We start from the raw sequence: 22,657 nt of genomic DNA on the forward strand, positions 1-22,657 counted from the left end.
TAAAGGCTTTGAGCTGCTACCATGCGACTGGCCAATTAGATACAGTATTTGTAATAATGAGAAGTTGAACAGGTGTACCCAACAAAGTGGTCAGCAAATGTATATTAAGTTAAACAAAAAAATGGTGTGGTGAACATTTTTTACTATTTTACTAATTTTATGAACAATTTATTTTTTAATTAATGTCACATGAATACACATGAATGTCCTTGAGGTCAGCAGATAGGTTCCCAGACTGTTTGCAGCCTTACTGAACACCTGAACACTGTCAGCCAGAGTAACAAACTACACAATGGACCGCCATGAAAGCAGGAAATCTGGGTAGATATTCATGCCCACCTTAGGATGAACCCTTCTCACCTAAGTCACCCTTAAGTCTTTTTGTTTGGCGCCACCAGCAGGTCGCCATTTTGACCATATATCTGACACGCATACTGATAATGATCTGCTAAATGTCAGCACTGCTTTAAAGTTTCAACTCTGGATCTCATTACACACAATTAGGGCTTAAATACCAATTTGAAAAAAAAAATTGTACTTCTGCTCCTCAACTTTCAGCCTCGCTCCCAATCGATTCTGGTAGAGCAAAAACGGCCTCTCGTTCTCTCTGCTGTCATCGCTGTCTGACTCTCAGCTCTCATTGTGTGACTGGTGACAAGTGGGCGAGTTGGTGAAACATCAAGAGACTATGCTGCTCTGTACATGTGAGCGAGAGAGCGAGCAAGAGAGCGATATGGCACTGCAGGCCACTACCGCTGACACTTCTTGTTGCCATAGTAACAGGCTGCTGAAATTTCTGTTTATACTGGATGGAGGTGTTCGTCTAAATACCCCCGTGTGCGCCTTCCCTCCCACCCCGAGGTGCGTGACCCGTCTCCACCTGAATCGCGTGGATGTTGCAAACAGATTGCACACAGACTGACAGCAGCCCCGCAAAAACGGTGGCTTCTCTTAAGTACGCAGAGCTGAATAAACTCAATCGCAGCTGACTGGGGATGTCTGAGCTGTCACTGCAGGAGACCGATGTGTGAGAGCGAGCGCTGCCAGGATGGACATTACTTCGTGACTCATCACTGTGGGCTTCATCCACCAAAGCCCACTCGCCAGGGGTTCACCGGTGCAGGTCTGATGTGACTTTGTTTAAAGAATGAGGGCCTGGGCACAGGTAAGACTTTGGAGATCGGGGACCAGCGTGAGCAAAGCAAGTGGCAAAGAGCTCAGATGAATGTATTTGAATGAAAGTGGAGGGAAAAAGGAACGCCAACGTTTGATGACGACCTGATGCCTCTTAGTTTATTATTAAAACACAGCAATGCAGGTGTCGGCCTCGAACATCATTAACTCATAAAACTAAAATTGAATTCATCCTGTAAAGCATTTAATGCTGCTATCACACAGTTTAACTGTTTGACAGGTTCAGGTAAGGAACACTTGTAAAGATTGAGGAGGGAAAACCCCCCAAAACAAAGCAATGTGCTGTCACAGGTTGAAAGGTCAATTTGCCTTAAACAACAGGAACCTTTCCCCCGTTTTCCTTTTCTTTAGATCACACAGCGATTTGCAATGTTTTTTTTTTTAATCCATTGCTTAAATTAAAGCCTAATATTCTCAATTTGTCTTTGTGTATTTCACTTCGAAAGTGCCCTTTGATTAATCCTAAAGCGGTCCCAAAATTCTGACATGAGAAGGGGAAAATTGCGGGCAGCGTGAAACGGCCTGCAACGCAAACAGCGACAAAGACTTCAGACACGCAGGCTTTGAATGATTAACAGCGCTGCCTTCACGTGGCTGTAGCCTTACTGGGGTTAGGTTAAATAAACAATTGTTCAAATTTAATTACATTCAAAATGATGAGATCAGACCGAGTGGTGCGAGCGAAACGACAATTTGCGTAGTGTTGTCTTCACCGCCCGCAGCACAAGCTCCCACCCCACTCCCCCCCTGCTGTGTGACACTGTCACAAAAGGCCTTCGGGCACAGATTTGGGAGAAATTCAATAATTAGAGGAGCGTTAAAAACAAAGCGGCTCATTCGCTCTCACTGGGATTTCTGAAAATTGGAAAGTGTTTTAGAGGAGAGTAAGTCCTGATTCTGCCGCTCGCTAGTTAGTTGCAGTGTTGGATGTATTACAGCGTTTCAGGGCTACAAAACAAAAGCACCCACACATACACACACACACAAAAGGGATTAAATGTGCAACAACTTCAACAAACTGCAACGTTTAAGTCTGAGGAGGCGTAATCCTGTTCTTGTCAAACAAGCAGCTTTTTTTTCTTCTTCTTGTTTTCCGATGGAAAATTGGCAACAATGAGCTGAAGCTCATAACTGTGAGGAAGACTGAGAGGAGCTAACATAAGACGGCAGCTTCATCGGCGTGAGTGCGCACGCATTCTCAGCTATCCCAGTCTGCACTGCGTCCCTCTTCGTCCCCTCTGTCGTCCTCATCCGAATCAGCCGCCACCTTCTTCATCCTCATCATGGCGGCCTTGATGCTGCGCTCCAGCTCGTTGTCTCCGCCGCTCGGGACTTCTGCTCGTGCAGGAACCACCTACGCAACGGCAAAGAAATACAGTTCACATTTTAAGTTAGCGCCTGCTGTGAAATCTGTAATCAGTACCAAAAAAGTAGCTAATAACATTATAGTAGAGAGCTACATAGCAATGACCCCGTTGGGATAACACCCGACCCTGGAACTAGAACAGCTAAATGTATTCTAGTCTGTTATAGCATAGGTTTTTACGTATGCATAACTGTGGCTCCACGGTGCAGCAGTTTAGCACATTTGTCTAATATGTGAAAGATCCCTGGGTCGAGACCAGAAGGAGACACAGATCCAGCCTCAGGGGGTCACAAGCGAGTGTACTGCCTGTGCTGGACCCAAGCCTGGATAAATGGAAGGATTGCATCAGGAAGGGCGTGTGGTCTAAAATCTGTGCCAAATCAAATATGTGGCTCCATCCGCTGTGGTGGCTCCTCGGGAAATAAGGGAAGAGCCTAAAGTATGTTGCATGTATACTTGTGAAAGCTGATTCTGTTGATCTGTATTGTAGGGTTTGCAGTGGGTGAAGCGCTGAAGAGGTCACTTGGCTAACATCATCCACAAAATCAACTTTCTGGGCTTATAAAGGAGACGTCTGCATTCTCATAAAATAAAAAAGGAATTTACACGCACAACCTGTGAACAGCTTCATCGACCATTTGTTTAAAATTAGAAGCAAAATACCCAATTTTAAATTTACTAGCACTGTTCAATAATTCACTCCTTTGCTGCGCTAAAAAAGAATCCACACGGGGGAGCTGTTTGTTGTGCACAAGAGTGCACTCAAAGTTCCCATACAGCATGTCTCCTATCAAAAATTAGGACGTGAACGGCTTTTTGTGACAGCTCCTATAGCTTAACTACCTCACGAATGTGTTCTTCACCATTAATAGTCGGTCAGTAAAAAGAAATATTGTACACTGAGAACAAACAAGGTTTAATTTATGTGATCCACGTCCACAGCAAACGGCTCATAGCAAAAATACCGGTGGTCCTTAGTGAAAATGAAACTCGTGTCACATTTACCTAAACACCGATGATCGCATATTACACAAACACAAATAAATTGTGCATTTGTTAGGTAGCATTTTCACATGCAGATTAATTCTTTAGTAAAGACTGATATTTGATATTTGGAAGGGGGTTTTTTTTGGGGGGGGGGGGGTTGACACAAACTGAGCCACACTGGCTTTTTTTCCCCACAGGTGAATAACCAACTGTCATCACATTTTTACCAAGTGACACATGCGGTGATGCAATCGTTCTGCAGTAAGCTAGCCGATCAACGTATCAACATCTCACCTTCTTCAGGGTGACTCCCTGTCGGATGGCAGACATCAGACTGCTCCTTGCGTCCCCAGTGGGGCTCGGCGTGCTGGCCGCGGGGACCTTTCGAAGCTTAATCTGTCCACGCTGTAGCGAAGCCAACACTTCGTCCATGGTTCCTACAAAAATACCAAAGTTAAAGGAGAAACACTGTTAAAGTGTAGGGGAAGAAGCTACACTGCTGATGAGCTGGTTCTTAGCTCGCTGTAAGAAACATTATTGAAACAGTTTTGTTGAGTGTGCTCCGTTTCACATGATCTTATGAAAAAGAAGCTCTGCTGGACGTTAGAGTCTCCTTGGAGCAGACAGCGTATATAACCAGGACCACTACTGCAGGTAAAATGCCTCCTCTGGCCCTGTGAGAGAAGTTAGGAATTTAGGACAGAACACTATGTGCAGACACACACACAACCTTCCCAGCAGCCAAACAAAAATCACGTATCCTGCTCCATTCTTTTATTCTTCGTTGGTTTTGTTGGACATGAAGATCTGAATGATACTGCACGTATTTCACCCTCACCTATATTTTGTTTGAGCGTGTTCTTGGCTGGAAATGGAGGGCCCTCTTTTTCACTCAGAGGCATCGGGGCATCCTCTGATGAGGGCGACACTCGGGGGGGAGGCAGCAGTGACAGTGGCGGTGGTGGTGGTGGTGGTGGTGGTGGCGGAGGAGGAGGAGGGGGTGGGGCTGTTGGGGGAGGGGGGATGGCCGTTGGAGGAGGTGGCGCAGCGTAGATTTGGACAGGCATGTCTTTCAGCTGCTGCTTTTTGGCTGGTTTCTTGCGCCTTGGTGCGGGTCGGATGGAGGGAGGGGGTCCTTGAGAAGAGGGAGCAGGGCTGAGGCTGATGATGGACATCGGCTGCGAGGGGCACAGGCTTTCTGGAGAAGACGGCGAAGGCCTGGACTGGGGCGCTTTCAGGATGTACTGGCCCGGTCGCTTCTGGGAAAAAAAAAAAAAGAAGAAAAAAAAAAAACCATCAGCTGAAGCTCATGCATTAATGTTTTGTTTTAAACAGGCATCTACATGAGATTTAAAAAAGTGGCGGCAGATGTGCATCAAAGCCCCGCACAGTTAAGCACGGACGTAAAAGCTGATCGTTTAAATCAGGGATGTCAAACTCGTTTTATAATGTTGGCCACATACTTTGATCCTAAGTAGGCTGGACCTCCACTTTCTGTCAATGTAAGGTTAAACTACACATTTCATTTCTCATGTATAAGAAAACTAAGTGTAATTTCGGGGGTGCGTCAGTTTTTCTACATAATTAAGAAATACTACTGTAAATAAATGAAAGAAAACTGGCAGCATGACTCCATAGGCTTAAATGATATATAATGGGATAAAAATATGAGAAATAAATGTGTAAAATTCAATGAAAACATCTGTTAGTGCAAACTGTCCTGTGATTAGAAAACAGAACATTTTTTGTTAATTGAATGTCTTTTTTTTTTTACAGATTTTCTTAGCAGATACATTCATCTATTTCTTATTTGCCTTAGAGTCTGTATAAATGGCTATGGTGGAGGTCTTTATTAGTTTATTAGTTAGTTCTCCTTCATATTTTCCAAAGCTGTCCAATGGGCCACATTACAGTCTTTGGCAGGACGATTCTGGCCCTCGGGCCTTATGATGACACCCCTGGTTTAAACAAAATAGTCTCACCACAAAGGCTTCTCAGTTCTGGCTTAAAAAGGACCAATTTCGACTGAAATACATAATAATTGGTTTGATTTTCCTGCTCACTATGGAATATACAGATGTACTGTCAACAGTGAGCAGAGCATGTAGACGCTCATGAACAAGAGGACACAAGGGAGTGATTTTAAACACAAGAATCAGCCGTCTGAAATCTTGTGGGTGTATTTGTGTGCAGGTGGAACGACATCACAGTGTTGGACTTTCTGCGTGTGTTGCAGAGAGAGAATTTCCTGGGGCCAAAAACTTGTTTCGTAGTGACCTTTGACCACCGAGATCCAACATCATTGTTACATCTGGTTGCCATGACGCCCTGACACAACCACAAATGGGATGTGAGTCTCCACCTGGAATTGAGCCAGCAACCTTTTGCTAACCATGCACATTTGTTAACCACTACACTATGGAGGCATTAAAAAAATACCAAGAGAGCGTTAATGTGGGGTGGCTGTAGCTCAGGTGGCAGAGCAGGTCAGCCACTAATCAGAAGGTCGGTGGTTCGATCCCAGGCTGCCTCCTGGCTGCATGCCAAATATCCTTGGGCAAGATACTAACCACATGTTTGCTTACTGGTGGTGGTCAGAGGGCCTGGTGGCGCCTGTGTCCGGCAGCCTCGCCTCTGTCAGTGCGCCCCAGGCTACAATGTAGCTTGCCATCACCAGTGTGTGAATGTGTGTGTGAATGGGTGAATGACTGAATGTAGTGTAAAGCGCTTTGGGGTCCTATGGACTAGAAAAGCGCTATACAAATGCAGGCCAATGTTTTGTTTTAAAGCAGGACCATTCATTCAGTCACATGAATCAATGGAATGATTTCTAGTAGTTTCTGACCACTCAAAGTGCTTTAAACTACAAGCCCCCATCTTCTTTTTCATACATATTCATCCTGTGCACATGAGCGCTGCATCTACCGATTTAGAATCATCAGTTAATCTAACATGCATGTCTTTGGACTGCTGGAGGAAGACGGATAACCCCAGGAGGTTTGAATCCTTAATCGCCCGCTCGGCCTTTTTCTCGCTGTGAGGCGACGCAATGCCAGCCACTGCACCACTGTGCCGCCAAATGATGTAGTCATCATCATTACCCAGTCATTATTACTGATGCAGGGCTCTCTTCCTGGGCTCGTAGCTATTCTAGCAGCACTGAGGTTGCTTCAGCTGAATACTAATGCCATTCTTGATTAGGTGTTGACAATGGCATCGCTAACATGCTAGTTTAAGGTAGCGTCTAAGTCTTTTTTAGCAGTCAGCACACTGTAAAGGAGAAGCTGATGGAAATGTCATTAGTTATATTTATATTTAAAGTTAAAACAGAGTCTGACTGTCACACTGAAAATATCACTGGGTCACTGAAGTTAGAAGCCAACAAAGAGCAGTCGTCCACGCACAGTTTGAAGCTCTGGTGTAAGACAGCTCATTACTAACAAGCCCGTCCACAGCCACAGCGCGCCGTTATCAGGACTTCCTCCGACGCGAGGGGTCGAGTGGCTAATAACTGAGCTTTTATTTTTGAGGTGAACTATTACATTAAGAGGGTACGATGCAGCGTCCCCCCGGGTTTTATTAACTCGGAGAGAGCTGCAGGCGAAGGCAGAGCAGAACGAGTGAGAGCGCCTGACCTCTCTGAAGGATCGTAATCGGCTCAGAGTTTTCTCCCGCTCCTTGTCCACCCACTCTTTCCTCCTCTGCTCCTCCTCCTTCTTCTTCTCTCGTTTCTGCAGACAACAGAGGGAGACACTGAGAGGCACAGGAGAGAAACAGCGGCTTTCATTTGCGGCTCCGACAACCTGGCTGACTTACGAGGTGGACCTGGTGATGCTGGTTGAAGACTATGGAGCTCTGTTTTTCCACCAGGTGCTTCTGCTCATGTGCATCTGTGCACTGATCCTAAAGAGAGACAAAACATATCACTTAATCGCTCGAAAATACATTTTAGTCTGTCAGAAATTAGCGACTGTCTGAGCAAACGGTTAAAAAACTTTGAGAAAATGCAACTGCAACACATCCGGATTTTATTTGGAGGCCGTTATTTGTAATTTTCCAATGCCCCTATTTTTTTAACTGCATTCCCTCCCTGTGAATTACTGGAATTAACTATCGAGAGTCTTTAACCAGGCTGCCTTTGCCATTTTTTTTGCTCTGAGTAATACTTTTTTTAAAATCAAATAAGCAAGCAGCCAACAAAAGAGGAAAACATGCCAAGTGCTTCAATTACTATGTCAGCTAAAAATAAACCAATGTAGTAAAAACATTTTAAAAACCCAGCATTTGGCACACGAGGCAGGCGGAGATGTGCCTTTGAAGGATCGATACATTTTTCCTTGGACAAAAAACCCCCAAAACGCTTGAAAGGACCACAGAATATGAAATGATTTCATGTCAGCAGCACTCGCACACACCTTTTTGTTACGCAGGTAAGCTCGGCGGGCACAGATGTTGCCCCTCTTGGTTTCCAGGGTCTGTAGGCGTCTTTTGAGCTGACTGACAGCTGGAGGGTCTGGTTGATGAATACCTGTGTGGACCATGCTCTGCAACTCCTCCGGATCCTCGCACACATCGTAGTACACCACCTCCTCCTTCAGCTCTGAAACACAAACGCAGCCCAGTCACTCCTACATGTCTTCTGTTTATATGGCATCCTCTCCAGCTGTACGTCAGCTGTCGCATCCCATCAGACAACCTAAATAACCAGTGTCATGCCCACTGCTCACGAGCAGCACAGGTAGTTGTCACAGGTAGTGCCAAGGTTACTTTTGTGCCAACTGTAGTTATGCAGCTTACGTGAAGTTAAGAAATCTGTTTACTTCCTGTTTAGGTAGCAAACTTACATCTGATTAAGAGTAAGCGGCTTAACATTGGTAAAATTACTGCTAAATTATAAAAGCATCTCCTCAGCTGCTTATGAAACGTTCTGGGTCTCCTTGGCAACTGCACTAATTGCAGTATTTGCATTGCAGTAGCTTTCTCCTTATTTACAGAACATCATATCTTCCTCAGTCCTCCAACTTTATGTTCACGAATAACAAATGACAGAGGGTGCGCTGCTGTTTCTTAGCTAGGAAACTACACCTGAGAGCTGTAAAGGTAAATATGCCCACAGCCAAAGTCACCACAGACACAGACAGCAAGATGCACACGCAAACACCTTGGAAGCAAACATGCCCCCTCCCGCGAGGAACAATTAGAGAAACATTTACACGAACAAAATACAGCATTTCCCAGAAGGCACCTCTTTTCCACAACACACTGCCTGACAATCCAACACATTATAATGCAGCGGGGAGGGGGGCATTGTGTAATGTGTCATTTTAATCATAACTGACACAGAGTCTGAAGGGTGCTGAATCAGCGCTGTGGGAATTGTAGTGTTGGGATATATCGTAAGATGCGTTTAGAATATTGGAAAAATTCTATCCTAATATGAATATATTTGTTTAAAATTTCGATAGTACAGTGGCAGTATAATGCCCTCGTAAGTGGATATCAGGCCCTTGTAGAGCAAAATTCAGTATTTTGGTCTAGACAACTCAAAATGTGATGTCCACATATGTGGACGCCAGGTCCTAGAAGGAAGACCTTCAGAAAGCCTGGTTGCTCAAGACTGCTTCAAAAACAAGAAACTCTGTCACCGTGGAGGCTCAAGACTTTTGCAAAACACGTGTATATATACCCAAAATAAATCTGCTGTACAGCACAGCTATGTAAATGTGAGGATACCTTTAATCTGTCGTCTCAGGGTGTCTATCTGAGCCACCAGGAGCTGCTCTTCATTTTTCAGGATTTCAAACTTGGCGTCGTAGAGTTCTAGCTGGGTTTCGTAGAACTGCAGTTCCAGCTGGTCCACAGTGTCCTGCTTCTGGCCGTCCTCAAACGCAGACCTTAAATCGGCCCTCTGGCCTTGGGCTCTCACGGAGAGGTTCTCCAGCTGCAAGGCAACGACAGAAAAATGTTACATCAGCCCCGCTGAAAGGATCATAGCGGTCGTTTGTGGGGAGAAAAAAAAACAAAAAACAGTCGTTTGTATATATACAGTGAATACTTTGTGAGGCAAGTGCTACTTTTTGACAGCCTGTCCTTGAACATTATGATCAAAATAGGCTTTGCTTTCAGCCACGCTACTGGCAAACACACACACACACACACACACACACACACACACACACACACACACACACACACACACAAGATAAATCTGACATAAAAAATTAAGCATTTGTGATGAACTGCCTGTCTGAAGACAGTTTAATCTCTGCAAGCTTTCATGCTGTGATGAAATGAGCTGAAACCAGCAGCTACCTGCAGCATGTGCCATGCATGAGCTTTTGCATTCAAAGCATTCAAAATACAGCCTTAAAATGCTCTTAATTATGTCGAACACAAATACACACACTGCTGGAATATGACACAGCTGCCACAGAGACTGAAGCGGTACACTCACGCAAACATCTGGGATACCCGCAGGCATACTGGCACGCTCTAAAGAGTCACCGAGCTGTGTTGCCACCAGCGCAAGAGTTTGCGTAGGTGTAGCTCGCTGATCTCGTTATGAACACTCGCACACAGCTGCAGATGTAAAGGCTCGGGTTGATTTCACAGTGACGGATGACGCCAGCGTCCTCAAACCTGACTTTTTTTTTTTATTATTTAAAAAGCTTAATGGGATGGGAATGCAGCCGTGTGAAGGTAAAGGTGTTGCGGTTGTTCTCCTTGCTCTTTTCAAGAGCTCAAACGCACAGCATGACCCCCGTGAAGCAGCAAGTGATCGGGTGCCATACCATCCCGAAAAATGCCGTGATCCTGACATGAGAAACATCCTCCTGGTGCAGTCACACATTTGTGTGTAGCTGGCATATTTTGAGTATGCATATATGCACCCAGACACACTCACTTATTCATGCGTGGAGGGGGTTTTTTGTGATCGGGATGGGGGTGTATTGAGGGGATTCTCTATGTTTTCAGAGAAGCTTTATAAATAGATCAAAAGGAACAGAGCAGCCACAGACTCACATCAGACTGGAGTACCGAGTGAATGATACATGAGAGCGAGTAGGCACCGTGTCACATCTCTACTGACTTACAACCACTACAAAAGCAGCGTTGGCCTTGGCACGGAAATAAAGACATGAATGATAATGAAAGTCTTACAACTGCACCACACTCTAGTAAGATGTTACCGAATGTGCTGAGTCATTACAGAACCACTGGAAAAGCAGCTGATACTAATGGAAAAAAAGAAAGAACGAAAGATAAAATGGACACGCACCCTCTCCTTGATGCTGTCTTTCTTGCGGCTGAGGCACATCTCGGTGGCTCTCATGTGCTGCAGGGTTTCTTTGGCCAATAGGAAACGGAGTTTTTCCAGCCTGGGAGCCGCTGACGCCCAGGCAGCGGGTCCAAAACGACACTTATCCTCCTCCATCTGTTTCACCATACCTGGAAATGTGCACAAGGAGCTGTCATATATATATAACGGTTATAATTTTTTCCTTACAAGTGTGAAATGAATCCCATAGCGTAATCATGGAGGCTTTTCTTTTAAAACCATTTCCTCTGAAAACAATCTTTTTGGAGGTTTTGATCATTTACACATTTCATAATTAACCGAAACATCCACGCAGATATAAACACAGCAACTTATACCAGCCAGAGCCTTTGAAGTCTGTGCAAAGTAGGTGACAGTGATGTCCTGAATCGAGGCGACTGCATCCTCTGCTTTTTTTCTCCACTCCTCCGCCTCCTTTTCCAGAGCTGCAATTCTCTTAGGACCCAGTTCCTCAAACTCCAAAGACTTCTGCAGACAACCACAGCAAGCAAAACGGTCTTTACTCAAGGGCTTACCTGTCCGTAAGAAGTATGTATTAACTGTGCATTCATGGGAGCTTTATTCATATTTGGATGAGTGTAAAAACAAATTCTGACCTCTCTTTTCCCTCTAAGTGGACATAAATATTTTCCCTACACCACGCTCACTTTTTACATGTCATTCCCCTTGCTTTCTCCCCAATTTCCTGATACTCTTTACTGTCCTATCAAAATAAAGGCTAAAAATTCCCTTTAAAAAATAATGTTCTTTAACCTACATCACAGAGTTTGAGAACCACACTGGACATAGTGATGCAACAGGTCAGTCTATTCATGAGTGCTGTGTGTGGCTCAGCAATAACGAATGAACCAGTTAAGAGTGAAAGAGACCTTTATGTGATCACTAAAGGACGTATCGGTCAGTGCTGTGCAAAAGTCTTGACACAACTCTCATTTCTTTATGTGCTTCCAAGGAGTCAGACTTAGAGAAGACACCTAACAATGCCGCATGAATTACTGAAGCATGGACCAGTGTTTACACAGAAGAGACAACTTAGTAGAAAAACATTTTATTCACTGTGCTATTAGCTGAAGACTTAGCAGCAGCTCAGCATCATGTACAGTGTGTCCTTAAAAAGACTGGGTAAGTGGAGGACAAAAGAAGAAGTGGCAGGTCTAAAATCTGTCTACAGCAGGTAAACAGCATGTGGAAGTCACGTCTTTAAGAAACAGGAATACATCCAGCAAAGTCCTGACACAGGATCTGAGAGATCCTTGTGATGTTTTAGTTGATCCATCTACTGGTCAACGAAGTAAAGAAGCGATTCTTAAGGAAGGGAAACAGGGAGAAAAGGCTGAGGTGTGCCAAACTACATAAGAACTAGACTGACAAATCACTGACAACAGATCTTATGGAGTGATGAACCCAAATTTGACATTTTTGGTTCAAATCACTGTCAGTGAGTGTTTACAGCCATCTATAAAACACAGTGGAGGCTCCATCGTGGTTTGGGGCTACGTTTCATTCAGGGGCGTTGTCAAAACTGCTGGAATTATGAACACAGAAAAGTACCATCACATTTTGGTCCATGTTATCAAGAAAGCACCTAATTGGCAACGCCTTCATTTCTCATCATAACAATGATCCCAAACAAACTGTGAGTGCAGTAAAAGTATACCTGGATAGAGAAACACATAATAAAACACCATCAGTCACAGACTGGCCTCCCCAGAGCCTGGACCTCAACTTTACTGAAGCAGTGCGGGATCAGCTTGACAGACAACAGAACAAAAGGCAGCAAACATCCAAAGAAAAGTTTTGAATGTCCTTAAAGAAGCCTGGAGAATTATTCCTGAAGACTACTTAAAGAAATTACGAGATTGTTCAGGCTGTGTTGAAGAAACTTTGTACAATTCTAACAAGCTTAAAAGTCAATCTCTGTTTTTGCCTCACATACTGTATATTTTAGCTATGTTTATATGTTTTGATAAATCACTGCAATATTTCACATTTTCCTAGCAAAATATAAAGAAATGAGGGGGTGGCTCAAGACTTTTGCACAGTATTGTAAAATCCTCCCTTTTTTTATTTTCATCAAAATCTTAAATTTCTGATATTAACACTAAGTACATCCCCTGCATATAATCGTGTAAAACATTCTGACAACGTGTGTATTTACAAGGATGTCCATCTTGTAAAGGCAGGCCAGCTCTCTCATGTCCCTGAAAGGCTGAAGCAGGTACTGGAAGAAAGTCGTGGCGACAGTCGCCAGGTCCTGGTAGGCCTCGTCTTCTTCCTCGTAGATGCTGAGCAGCATGACCATCCTGTCAGCACCGCTGTGACTTTGTAGCAGCTGTGGAGACAAAAAAAACTTAAACACCATGATCTGGGTTTACCCTGAGCACACAGCTTAGTTTTTCATACTCAGAATGAACCAATCCAATCCGTGCCAGCTAACACAAGAGTCGATAACTAGGCCTTTCAGAATACAACTTGGGTGGGCTGAAGGTAGACTTGTGAAGACACTTCAAGATGAGGTTAGTGGTTGAACACCACGGGGATTCTTGGACCTAGTTCTGCGGTGTTGACCGCTGAAGTCAAACAAATTCAGGTATTAAAAAACATTTTATGTGAGAGTGATGAAATATTTGGAACTGAGACTTTTTTTTTTTGGAGAGTGAGATCTTGGTTAAGAAAATGTTAAATCGCTTGGATTCAAAATATGTAAATAGTTGGAAAATCAAGTGTTATCTATGCCCTGACATCTTCCAGCATACAATGGGAACAATGTTTGCTTTAGCCATTAAAAACAATCAACGCAGCACCACAAACCTGCATCTGAGACAGCATAAGCAAAAGCTGGATAAGATGTCATAAAGGTATCATTTACAGCAGAACCGTAACAGTGGTTTATGTAGACATAATACCGGCACCGAGTACAGATTCTGATACATTTATTCTACTCGTAGCGGTGCCATCAACAGTTTTTCTTACAGGTCCACTTGCTCGTTGTTTCTGTGACCAATTCTTGATCAGAACCTTACATCTGTGTAAGGAAACAAACCAGCACAACAAGCACATTTTCAGCTCCGCGAGCTACATCATGATGTCTGTGGAAACAGGTACAGTGTGGGCATGTAAAAACTCAGCTACCATAACTCAGACCACATTATTTTGATAAAAGGACATGATAAGCTTGGAGGCATGCATTCCAGCGATCTCCAGTGGATCTCGAATGGAACTAGATTTCTGTTTTGATGTCAAGCTGACGTATTATGCTCTTCAAATGCTTCATTGGTCTATTGGCTGTCATTTGACTGCTTTTACTTCCATTTGCATGTGAAACAAACTAAACAGAGCTAAAGGGTCAGATTGCAGGTTGAAGCAGCAAACAAAGACCAGTGCTGGTGGTGTTGCAACATCTAGAGCCTTGGCTGGAACAGCAGCTGTGGTTTGCTGTGTCATGGTAGACCTGATTTAGGCTCACACCACCACTTAGAGGTGCTAATATGGCAGACTAGACCTTTAAACTTCTTGGGATTAGAGAGCATGCAGTCTTTCTCAGACTTCAGACTTCAGGGACTCATGTTTCTAAGGTGTTGTAAGACTTCTATCATAGATGGGGCACCAAACAGATACAGGGCCAGTGTTGCTGATACCGATGCCAATACTTTTGCCCTATAAAATGTAGATTACAAAGGGGAGAACAGTGTACCATGATTACTGATTGATTCATCATTAATTTACACATTCTGAACACATTTTAATGACCACTAAATCACTGTGATTTTTACTTTCCACATTAATTAATTAATTAACACAAGGTGTTTGGAAACTGATTTTCTGGAGACCTGGAATGTAAATGTGCACATTTATTTAACAAAATCCAGTGGGCATACTGCACTTAGGGAACAAAAACAGTCTCAGTCCTATCGCGTTGGTATCGATATTAGATCGATCCGCCCACCTCTACGCCTCACCTGTCTCAGGTGACCCTTGGCCCTTGACATCTCCTCCTGCAAGCTTTTCTTTTTGAACTCCTGTAAATTCTCAAAGTACTCCTCGACATCTCGGTCATCCTGTGCGAACAAGGTGTCGAGAACGATCTTCCGTCCGCAGAGGTCAATAGCGGTGCTGAAATACTTCTCGAGTTTCCTACACGGGGTGTCATAGTCCTTCTCCTCGTCATTGTCTGGACCTGATCTCCTATTCAGGAAGAGCAAGTCCCAAATGTTGCCCTCTTCAAACTCCGTCAAATCCGGGAAGCAGCCTCCCAGGACGTCGGCCACGCAGGTGAACTGCTGGTGGACGTGCTTCAGATCGCTGACGGAGAAGAGTCCTGCCCAGCTCATCTGAGGGTCGTCGGCGGCAGGCTCGGATTTGCGCTTCTGCCGCTGTAACGTCCGGTTATGGCAGGTGACGGCGAACTTACACTCGATAACGTTCCACTGTACGATGAAGCCCAGTTTAAAGGCCTCATCTTCCTCAAATATGTTGCTTTTAACGGCCACCCACCCCTCCAGACTGTCTAGCCGCTCACACTCTATGCTGTTCATCTTAAAAAGAGATATTTCACCCTGGCCGAGAAGCTGCTGGCTCTGTTTACAACGTCCGCCATTTGTGTGACGTCAGTTGCCTTCACCAGCCCCGGAAGTTATCGGTCAATATGAGCTAACGGTTTTACTAACACAGATATCTACCTTTTAAAGAATACGCTGTTTTGACAAAGAATGGTAACCACGAAAAACCTAGACTGGGTCACTAAGAGCAGGCGGGTCCCATTACAGAAATGTCTAATCCAATGCGTTTGATATGTCTTAAACTAAAGTTTACGAGGAACCTTGAATGCACCATAAGCCTCTGGTACTGCCTTTAACTTTGACCTTTAAATCACATGTTCGGGGATTTCCAAATCCTAAAAATTAAAGCATTTAACTTTTAGTTGTTGTTCCTTTACAATGTCAGCATATCTCAGACCTCTGCAGACTTTCGACCACGTTTAATGAATCTATTTCATTAATAACGAACTTCCTGTGTAGATGTTTGGCATGCCTGTGAAATGTGAGCAAACACAGTCCCATCTATTTCTGTCACTGCTGTCCTGCCGGATACTGCTGCTGGCCTGAAAAGGCTGTCTAAGAACCAAACGGCTCCCTTAAATTTTCAGGTAAATTTGTTATCAGCTGCTTGCTCACTATAGCAGTTCTGCTTTGTTAAATTCTCCTCCGATGCAGTTTCAGGACACTAACAGATACTTAAGCCTCAGTCCTCGCCTGAGTCCTTGTCATCATGGACTTGTATGAGATCAGAGGAGGCAGGCTGGGTGTAATTGCAGAGGAAGCCGAGCTCCAGGAGTTAAGCAGAGAGTCTAATGCTATGGAGACCTACAATGTAGGCTCACCTCCATCTCCCACTGCAGCAGAAGATGGAAGTGATGGTGAGGAGGATGCTTTTAAGGAGGGAGAAACTGAGGTGAGGACACAAACTAACTACCTATGTTCAGCCACAGTCGTCTCATTGCATTTAATCACTTCTCTGAGAGAATGCCAACACAATACAGAAGAGTAAAATAAATAGCTGAGTGAGGGGAAACATCTGATTAAGATACACTCATAGTAAACAGCAACATAAACTCTTAACTGTTACCCCTCATTGTAGTCTGTGTTGCAGGTTTGAATTAAATGTGAAAAGAGCTCAAGCTTGCGTTATGACTGCTTTCAGGGGGAGATCATCTTGATTCGCGATCAGCTGCAAGAGAAGGTTGCAGAGATGGAGAGCTTTGCTGGTCATCTGGAAGAGATCTTCCTTACAGTGGAGGTACTACTCAAACGTCTAGTCTGATCTCCTTTGTTTTGACATAACTTTACTGTTTTATTATCATATGAATATGCAGAGATGCTTTTTTCCTTTTTTTTTTACTCATAGACAGTAATAAAGTCATCACAAGCCCATTTTATTACATCAAATTGTTGTTTTTTTAATTTGTTCTTTCCTGTAAAACAAATGTGTTACACTCTAACTCTCTCATATTATTGCACGTACAGGAGAATTTTGGCCGTCAAGAGCAGCACTTGGAGCAGCACTACAATGACGTGCTGCAGACACTGTCTCAGCGACAGGATGAGAGCGCGGCAAGGTTGGAGGAGGAGAAGAAGAGTAAGCTGGAAGCCCTGTACGGTCAGCTGCTGGCCTGTGGTCAGGCACTCGATGCCTCCAAGGAGCTCATCGAGACAGCGCAGGAGGTCTACCGCAGCCAGGACAAGAGGCTTCTTTTGAAGGTGATAAATGACTCCACTGGATCATATTTGCAGATGGCCCCAAAAATAAATAAATAAATAAAACATGGCCAGCTAATGCAATTGTGGATATGAAGCATTGATTAGCATTTATTCATTTATTTATTTTGCTATTGAAATTACTTCTTTGGATTTTATTGACAGACAGTTATGCCCACAATTAAAAGGTAAGCATGAGGCTGCACAGTGAGTCTGCACAGTGTGACACTGCAGGTGTGATATTAAGAGATCGAGCATCAATAACATGTGAGATTTGTCTTCCCTTTAGTTTCAGACTTTAGTTTTATTTAACTTGATATATTTTAAAATCCCAGTTGAAGGTCCACTTACTGAACTTAGCAAATAAAAACAAAAAAAGAACCTTGAACCTAGCACAAAAAGTAAAGAAATTTGTATTTGGTCAATTATTTTATTTATTTATTTATTTTTGTAAGGTTGCTTCCTGCCAATAGACCTATACGTTGGAAAGCCTGTTTATTTCCCCTTAAATGTAGCCACATTTATTAGGGAAAATGCATTTGTGGGCTGAGCAGCAGAGTTGAGTATGTGGGTCGCGCCCGTGAAACACTTGCCAAATTTCCTCTTCCAATACCAGTCAGCTTATTCTGCTACTGACTCTTGTTTGGTGTAGTTTATTGGACTGGATGATTAAAGTCTGAAGAAACAATTAATTCATTTAACAAACAGGGCCCTGAGTAGCACGTGGAAGATCCACACACAGCCACAACAGCCTGGCACCTCCTCCTCATGCTGGTCACCAGCTTGGTCACATGCTGCTGTGGGACGGCATCTCAATATGGTTGTGTTGGCTGACTTGCGACAAATGCTGTTAAACTGACAATATGTCTTGTTTCTTCAGACTTCAATCATTCATATTCATTCATGGGCACAACCCACAGACACAACTCTGCTGAACAAACTCCATCCACTGTACAAAACATGCTTGCATGCTTGATGAAAAGCACGTAAAGTATTTATTTTATGGTCAAATTTTGAACATTAGCCTGATAACGCACTGCACGTTTTTTAAAATCAGGGCTTTTTTTTGTTCTGTACCACACTAGAATCGAGGAGTTTGCCAAAGACGAGGTTGACCTCACGCTGTCTACATGTCTTGAATTCAACACACCGCTCGCTGACCTGTCGGATGTCAAAACCATGATGGACTCGATCAACGTTGTTCCAGGTCTGAATCTACAAATCGCCTCCTCTGGTTCACTTTCCGCCTCCTTCTCTGTCACTTGAAAAATACAAATCTAGCAACACGCCGTGTCTTGCGTCACTGAAAATGAGAATCCTAATAATAGGAATCACACAGAGGTGTCAGTGTTGAGCTTCAACCAGAACAGAGCTGTCTTAACATTTAGATTTTTGTACTTTAAAAAGACTTCTTGATAACTGTGCTGAATTTACAGTGAATCTCTATCAAACAACCCACAGCTCCATCTGCCCCAGTAATCAATCCCCAGATGCCCAACTCTGCCACTCAGACATCCCTGCGCGTGTGCTGGAGCTTGTTCTCTGATGACACAGTGGAGTACTACGAGCTTTACTACAGGCCGGTGCTGGAGGATACACCAGCAGACAGCACCTTCACACCGCAGGGTATAAACCAGAGACGCTCCCTGCAGATGTGCACTGCATGATAATGTCACCATCTGCTGCTCAACTTGTATCTACTGATCTCCCTGAAAATATTGCGATCTAAAGGTGTGCTCATCTTTTTGTTTTTTATTTAAGTGAGCAAGGTAACGTTGAAGGAGACGCACTGCACTGTTGCAGATTTGCTGCCCAATGCTCAGTACGAGCTCTGGGTGACGGCTACCAATACCACAGGCATCAGCCCAGCCAGCGAGAAGGCCTTATACATGACGGGTAACAAATGTCACTCTCCAACTACGTGAGGAGTTCTTAAACTTGTGGCAGTTTAAAATAATAATAGTTCTGCCACTTTCCTCAGCTTTGCAATCACTCCAAAGTGGTGTGTTGGTGGGAATAAAAGTCTAAATCCTCTCTCCCCTAGTGCCATCACCTCCAGTGATTAAGCAGAGGGAGTGCAGTAGCTGTCCAGAGGCTGCTCTGATCCGCTGGGAGTCAGGAAACACCAACCCCGTAGACTCCTACACGGTGGAGCTCAGGGAGATGGGTGCAGACGGCACAGAGAGCAGCATTACCGAGTAAGAGGTGTTATTAACGAGACCGATTTGGCAAGCTCAAAATTTAACCGTGCCCTCTCCTTGAAATCTGTCACTTTGAAAAGGCCACGCCTAGAGTTAAAGTTAAAATAGCTCGGTAAAAATAGAAGCGCTTGGCTGGAAACGCAGAGCTTCAAAGACGCAGTACTCCGTGATATTAGGCTCCACTGGCTTTTTCCTTTGATAAGGCTTTTGCTTCAAAATAAACAAGCTGGTGTTAGTGCTTGCCTGGGAAGTTTTGTTTTTTTGAGGTCCCATGGATATAGAGCTGCTGAATCAAGATGCACTCTGTCCTAGAAAATCTATTCTTAGCTTCAGCCCTTGCAGTGCTGTTGGCCTCAGCTAGAATGCTGTGCCCACATTTGGGGTCATTTTCATTTCTTATCCAGTCGCTCTGGAGAACACTTTAAACATTTATCTGTGCAGTAAACTCTCTTTTTATTATGATTTTTTTTTTCAAGCTAGACTTAAAGAAAATGTTCAATTATGAGTATATACAAATATAAGTTTCTGTTTAACCACCAGAATTTCAAGGTGATCTTTCAGTGATTTATGTTTTGGTAACCATACACAATAAAATACAGTTCACAAAGTGATCAGTGTTCTGCATTTACTATATATTTAAAGGAAGACGCGTGACCCTCATGTCTCAATTACAACCCCAGGTCTATTGTAGCAGTGCCCACCTGTCAGTGTCTGATCCAGCTGCAGCCAGGACAACGTTACCTCATCTCTGTGAGAGCGGTCAACATCGGAGGGCCCAGTGACAGGAGTGAACCAATTTCTATCACCACGACAGGTGAGAAACAATTGGGATCAGCGTTTTCATTATGTTTTTGGCTCACTCATAGGCGGTATGGACCTTATCGTTTAAAGCAGAACAGTTATGTCTGTTTGTAACTTTAAGCATCTACTTGTTGATCATCCCCATCATGTTTGAGACTCCTTTCGCTTAGAAAGAGCATATAAGTTTATTTATTGTTAGCCTTGTTTAAACAGAGGTTGCACGATTAGAATAAATCAATCTGATGTCCTGTGTTTAAGCCGTAGCTTAAATAAATATACCTTCTTACTACATACATGGATTCAGGCAGTCTTTGCAATCAAACACCCATTTACCTGTGCAGGTACATTTTTCTATCTCCTGGAGGACACTGCCCATCCTTGCCTGTCCATCTCTGAAGATGGCTTCACAATCTTTTATGGAGATGAAGAACTTCCCATAAGTGCCATGGCCTTAGATGACAACACCTTTACCAGGTGCGAATAATGGGAACCTTGACTTATAAAGATGACTCTATACACTTGCAGATGTTTAAATGTCAGTGTCTTTACAGATGTGTAGCTGTCCTTGGGGATCTGATTCCAGTGCGAGGAAGGCATTACTGGGAAGTTGAGGTGGATGATGGGACAGAGTTCCGGATCGGAGTTGCCTATGAGGACACAGAGAGGAACTCGTATCTTGGGGCCAACAGTACCTCGTGGTGTATGAGACACATCCTGAGTCCATCCAGGTAGCAGTCAGTACCAGCCAGGGTTCTTTCATCAGCTTCACTGCTGAACACCCTGTGATGTCCTGTCAGTACTCTTTACACATTAGTACTCCTCCAAAATAACTGCACACCAGGGATCCTATAGGTAAACTATGCCTGTGAACAACGGTTTAGCAAATATACAAAAGCACAACTGCTGAACCGCAAAATACTTGTATCCGATTGCTGTAACAAAGTCCCCATATATTTCATCTTAATCATCTCAGTTTGAACAGCGTCTGCGTGTTTTCAAGACAAGTGCTGTAGTAGCTTTGGTTTTCTGCTCAGTCATTTTTCTTAAATATACTTGTTCCCTGAAAAGAAGCAGACATTTTCACAGGACTCCACAGACCTAATAGATGCAGACTTTTCCACCAATCTGATAGCAGAATTAACATGCGGATCCTCTGAGGGCCTACTATTGCAGTTCTCAGAAACTGGGCCAAGACTTTATTTTTAGCATTCAGAAATTTTCCCTTTCCTAAGCAAAAAAAAAAAAAAAAAAAAAAAAAATGCATCCGTTCTGTGTGAAACTAAGCCCATTGAAGGGAGAAAAGCCCACAGCTGAATATCTGTTACTTTATAATAGTTTCTATGGCAACTCTTCTTGGAACAAAGCAGGACAGATGAATTATCACATTTAGCGAGTCATTCGCAGCAGCATATCACACGAGCCCTGAATATGGCTCCCATTGTGGACATCTTCTTGTTGATTCTGCCTACGCACAATTTAACAAGCACATTTTTCATTTTCTTTAAGCTGCAGCCATTTGAAATCCTGCTGTTGGCTCATTATTCAGCATCTGCTTTCCTAATGGCTGACAGAGCGGGAAAATCATCAACAGTATGAATAAAATTGCTTTTTGACACACTCAATAATAATGCTTCTCCCTTTGTTAGGCATAAATACGAGTTTCTGCACAACGGCTGGAGTCCTGACTTGAGGATCACTGTGAACCCCGTACGGATTGGAGTGGCACTCGACTACGACAGAGGGACTCTGTCTTTCTTTAACGTAAATCTGGAACAACATCTGCACACCTTCCACTGTCACTTCCAAAATTACGTCCACCCCTGCTTTAGCCTGGACAACCCGGGAGCGCTTACTGTACACAACAGCATAGAAGCTCCTGAATACACATTCATCTGACATCAGAAGTATCAAGAAGAAATAAAAACCCAGGCAACAAGGACAAAACAATTATCGACTTTAATACTTACCAAAGAGCTCGGTGACATCGAACAAAACCAATGTTTGTAACGCCAATCTCCATTAAAAACTGAACTTTCTCACTAAAGACAACACACTGCTTTCAAATGTTTTTATTATAGTATTCCATGGGAACAGGCATACACCATTTTCCAAGATAAGAAAAGGTTTCACTAAATTGTACAATATTTAAACCACCTGTGACTGCAGCAGACTTGAGTGTTTAAGTCCAAAGGGGGAAATAAGGAGCTGTCTTTTCTTTGCGCTCCCACCAAAAAAAAAAAAAAAAAAATGCATTTGAGAAAAAAAATGAAAGGGGGAAAAAAACCCAATTGAAATTATAATACAACTATATTCACATATGTAGAAGGAAAGTCCACCCAGAATACTTCCACACACTGTATAAAGTGGCTAATGATGATGTGTTTGAATTTGCAATCAGATCACTATTTCATAAAAAAATAAAATGAAAATAAAAAACCCACAAATGTAGCCCAAAGAGGTGTGACATTTTAACATAAATCCACACTGACGCTGAAATAGTTCGCATCTAGACTTC

General features: G+C 43.4%; 2 protein-coding genes across 3 annotated transcripts; one reads left to right on the plus strand and one right to left on the minus strand.

The window, feature by feature from the left end:
* Positions 1-1,266: 1,266 nt before the first annotated feature.
* Positions 1,267-15,566, minus strand: whamm (WASP homolog associated with actin, golgi membranes and microtubules). 2 transcript variants are annotated; one of them, XM_085457958.1, is made up of 11 exons: positions 14,846-15,561; positions 13,045-13,218; positions 11,204-11,354; positions 10,827-10,996; positions 9,281-9,488; positions 7,963-8,147; positions 7,364-7,450; positions 7,183-7,278; positions 4,386-4,806; positions 3,842-3,984; positions 1,267-2,548 (listed from the first exon to the last, which is right to left on the minus strand). In XM_085457958.1, exons 1-11 carry the CDS (start codon positions 15,419-15,421, stop codon positions 2,393-2,395), a joined length of 2,367 nt encoding a protein of 788 aa, XP_085314084.1. In that variant the 5' UTR covers positions 15,422-15,561; the 3' UTR covers positions 1,267-2,392. The 2 variants fall into 2 exon arrangements, with proteins under 2 accessions (XP_085314084.1, XP_085314090.1); XM_085457964.1 differs by lacking the exons at positions 1,267-2,548; positions 3,842-3,984 and adding an exon at positions 3,986-4,221 and having other exon boundaries at positions 14,846-15,566.
* On the plus strand, positions 14,959-22,544 carry fsd2 (fibronectin type III and SPRY domain containing 2). Its single transcript, XM_085457973.1, has 14 exons — positions 14,959-15,281; positions 15,905-16,032; positions 16,100-16,337; positions 16,587-16,682; positions 16,910-17,143; positions 17,306-17,328; positions 18,226-18,347; positions 18,602-18,766; positions 18,902-19,036; positions 19,185-19,338; positions 20,022-20,155; positions 20,484-20,616; positions 20,694-20,870; positions 21,789-22,544. The coding sequence occupies exons 3-14, from the start codon at positions 16,155-16,157 to the stop codon at positions 22,036-22,038; spliced, it is 1,806 nt and encodes a 601-aa protein (XP_085314099.1). The 5' UTR covers positions 14,959-15,281; positions 15,905-16,032; positions 16,100-16,154; the 3' UTR covers positions 22,039-22,544.
* The last annotated feature ends 113 nt before the right edge of the window (positions 22,545-22,657 follow it).

This window comes from Copadichromis virginalis, linkage group LG1, assembly GCF_057382275.1.
Source record: "Copadichromis virginalis isolate Kocher_CV1m ecotype Utaka linkage group LG1, C_Virginalis_male_GT1.1, whole genome shotgun sequence".
Classification (NCBI taxonomy): domain Eukaryota; kingdom Metazoa; phylum Chordata; class Actinopteri; order Cichliformes; family Cichlidae; genus Copadichromis; species Copadichromis virginalis.

What these genes read in the sequence shown, in the direction of transcription:
- whamm (XM_085457958.1), bottom strand. Translation starts at nt 15,421, where the DNA reads ATGAACAGCATAGAGTGTGAGCGGCTAGACAGTCTGGAGGGGTGGGTG. An exon ending in CCAAGGGTCACCTGAGACAG is followed by an intron (nt 13,219 to 14,845) that starts GTGAGGCGTAGA and finishes TTGTCTCCACAG; the next exon opens with CTGCTACAAAGTCACAGCGG. An exon ending in GACTTCAAAGGCTCTGGCTG is followed by an intron (nt 10,997 to 11,203) that starts GTATAAGTTGCT and finishes GCACATTTCCAG; the next exon opens with GTATGGTGAAACAGATGGAG.
- fsd2 (XM_085457973.1), top strand. Translation starts at nt 16,155, where the DNA reads ATGGACTTGTATGAGATCAGAGGAGGCAGGCTGGGTGTAATTGCAGAG. An exon ending in AGATCTTCCTTACAGTGGAG is followed by an intron (nt 16,683 to 16,909) that starts GTACTACTCAAA and finishes TTGCACGTACAG; the next exon opens with GAGAATTTTGGCCGTCAAGA. An exon ending in AATTTCTATCACCACGACAG is followed by an intron (nt 20,156 to 20,483) that starts GTGAGAAACAAT and finishes TTACCTGTGCAG; the next exon opens with GTACATTTTTCTATCTCCTG.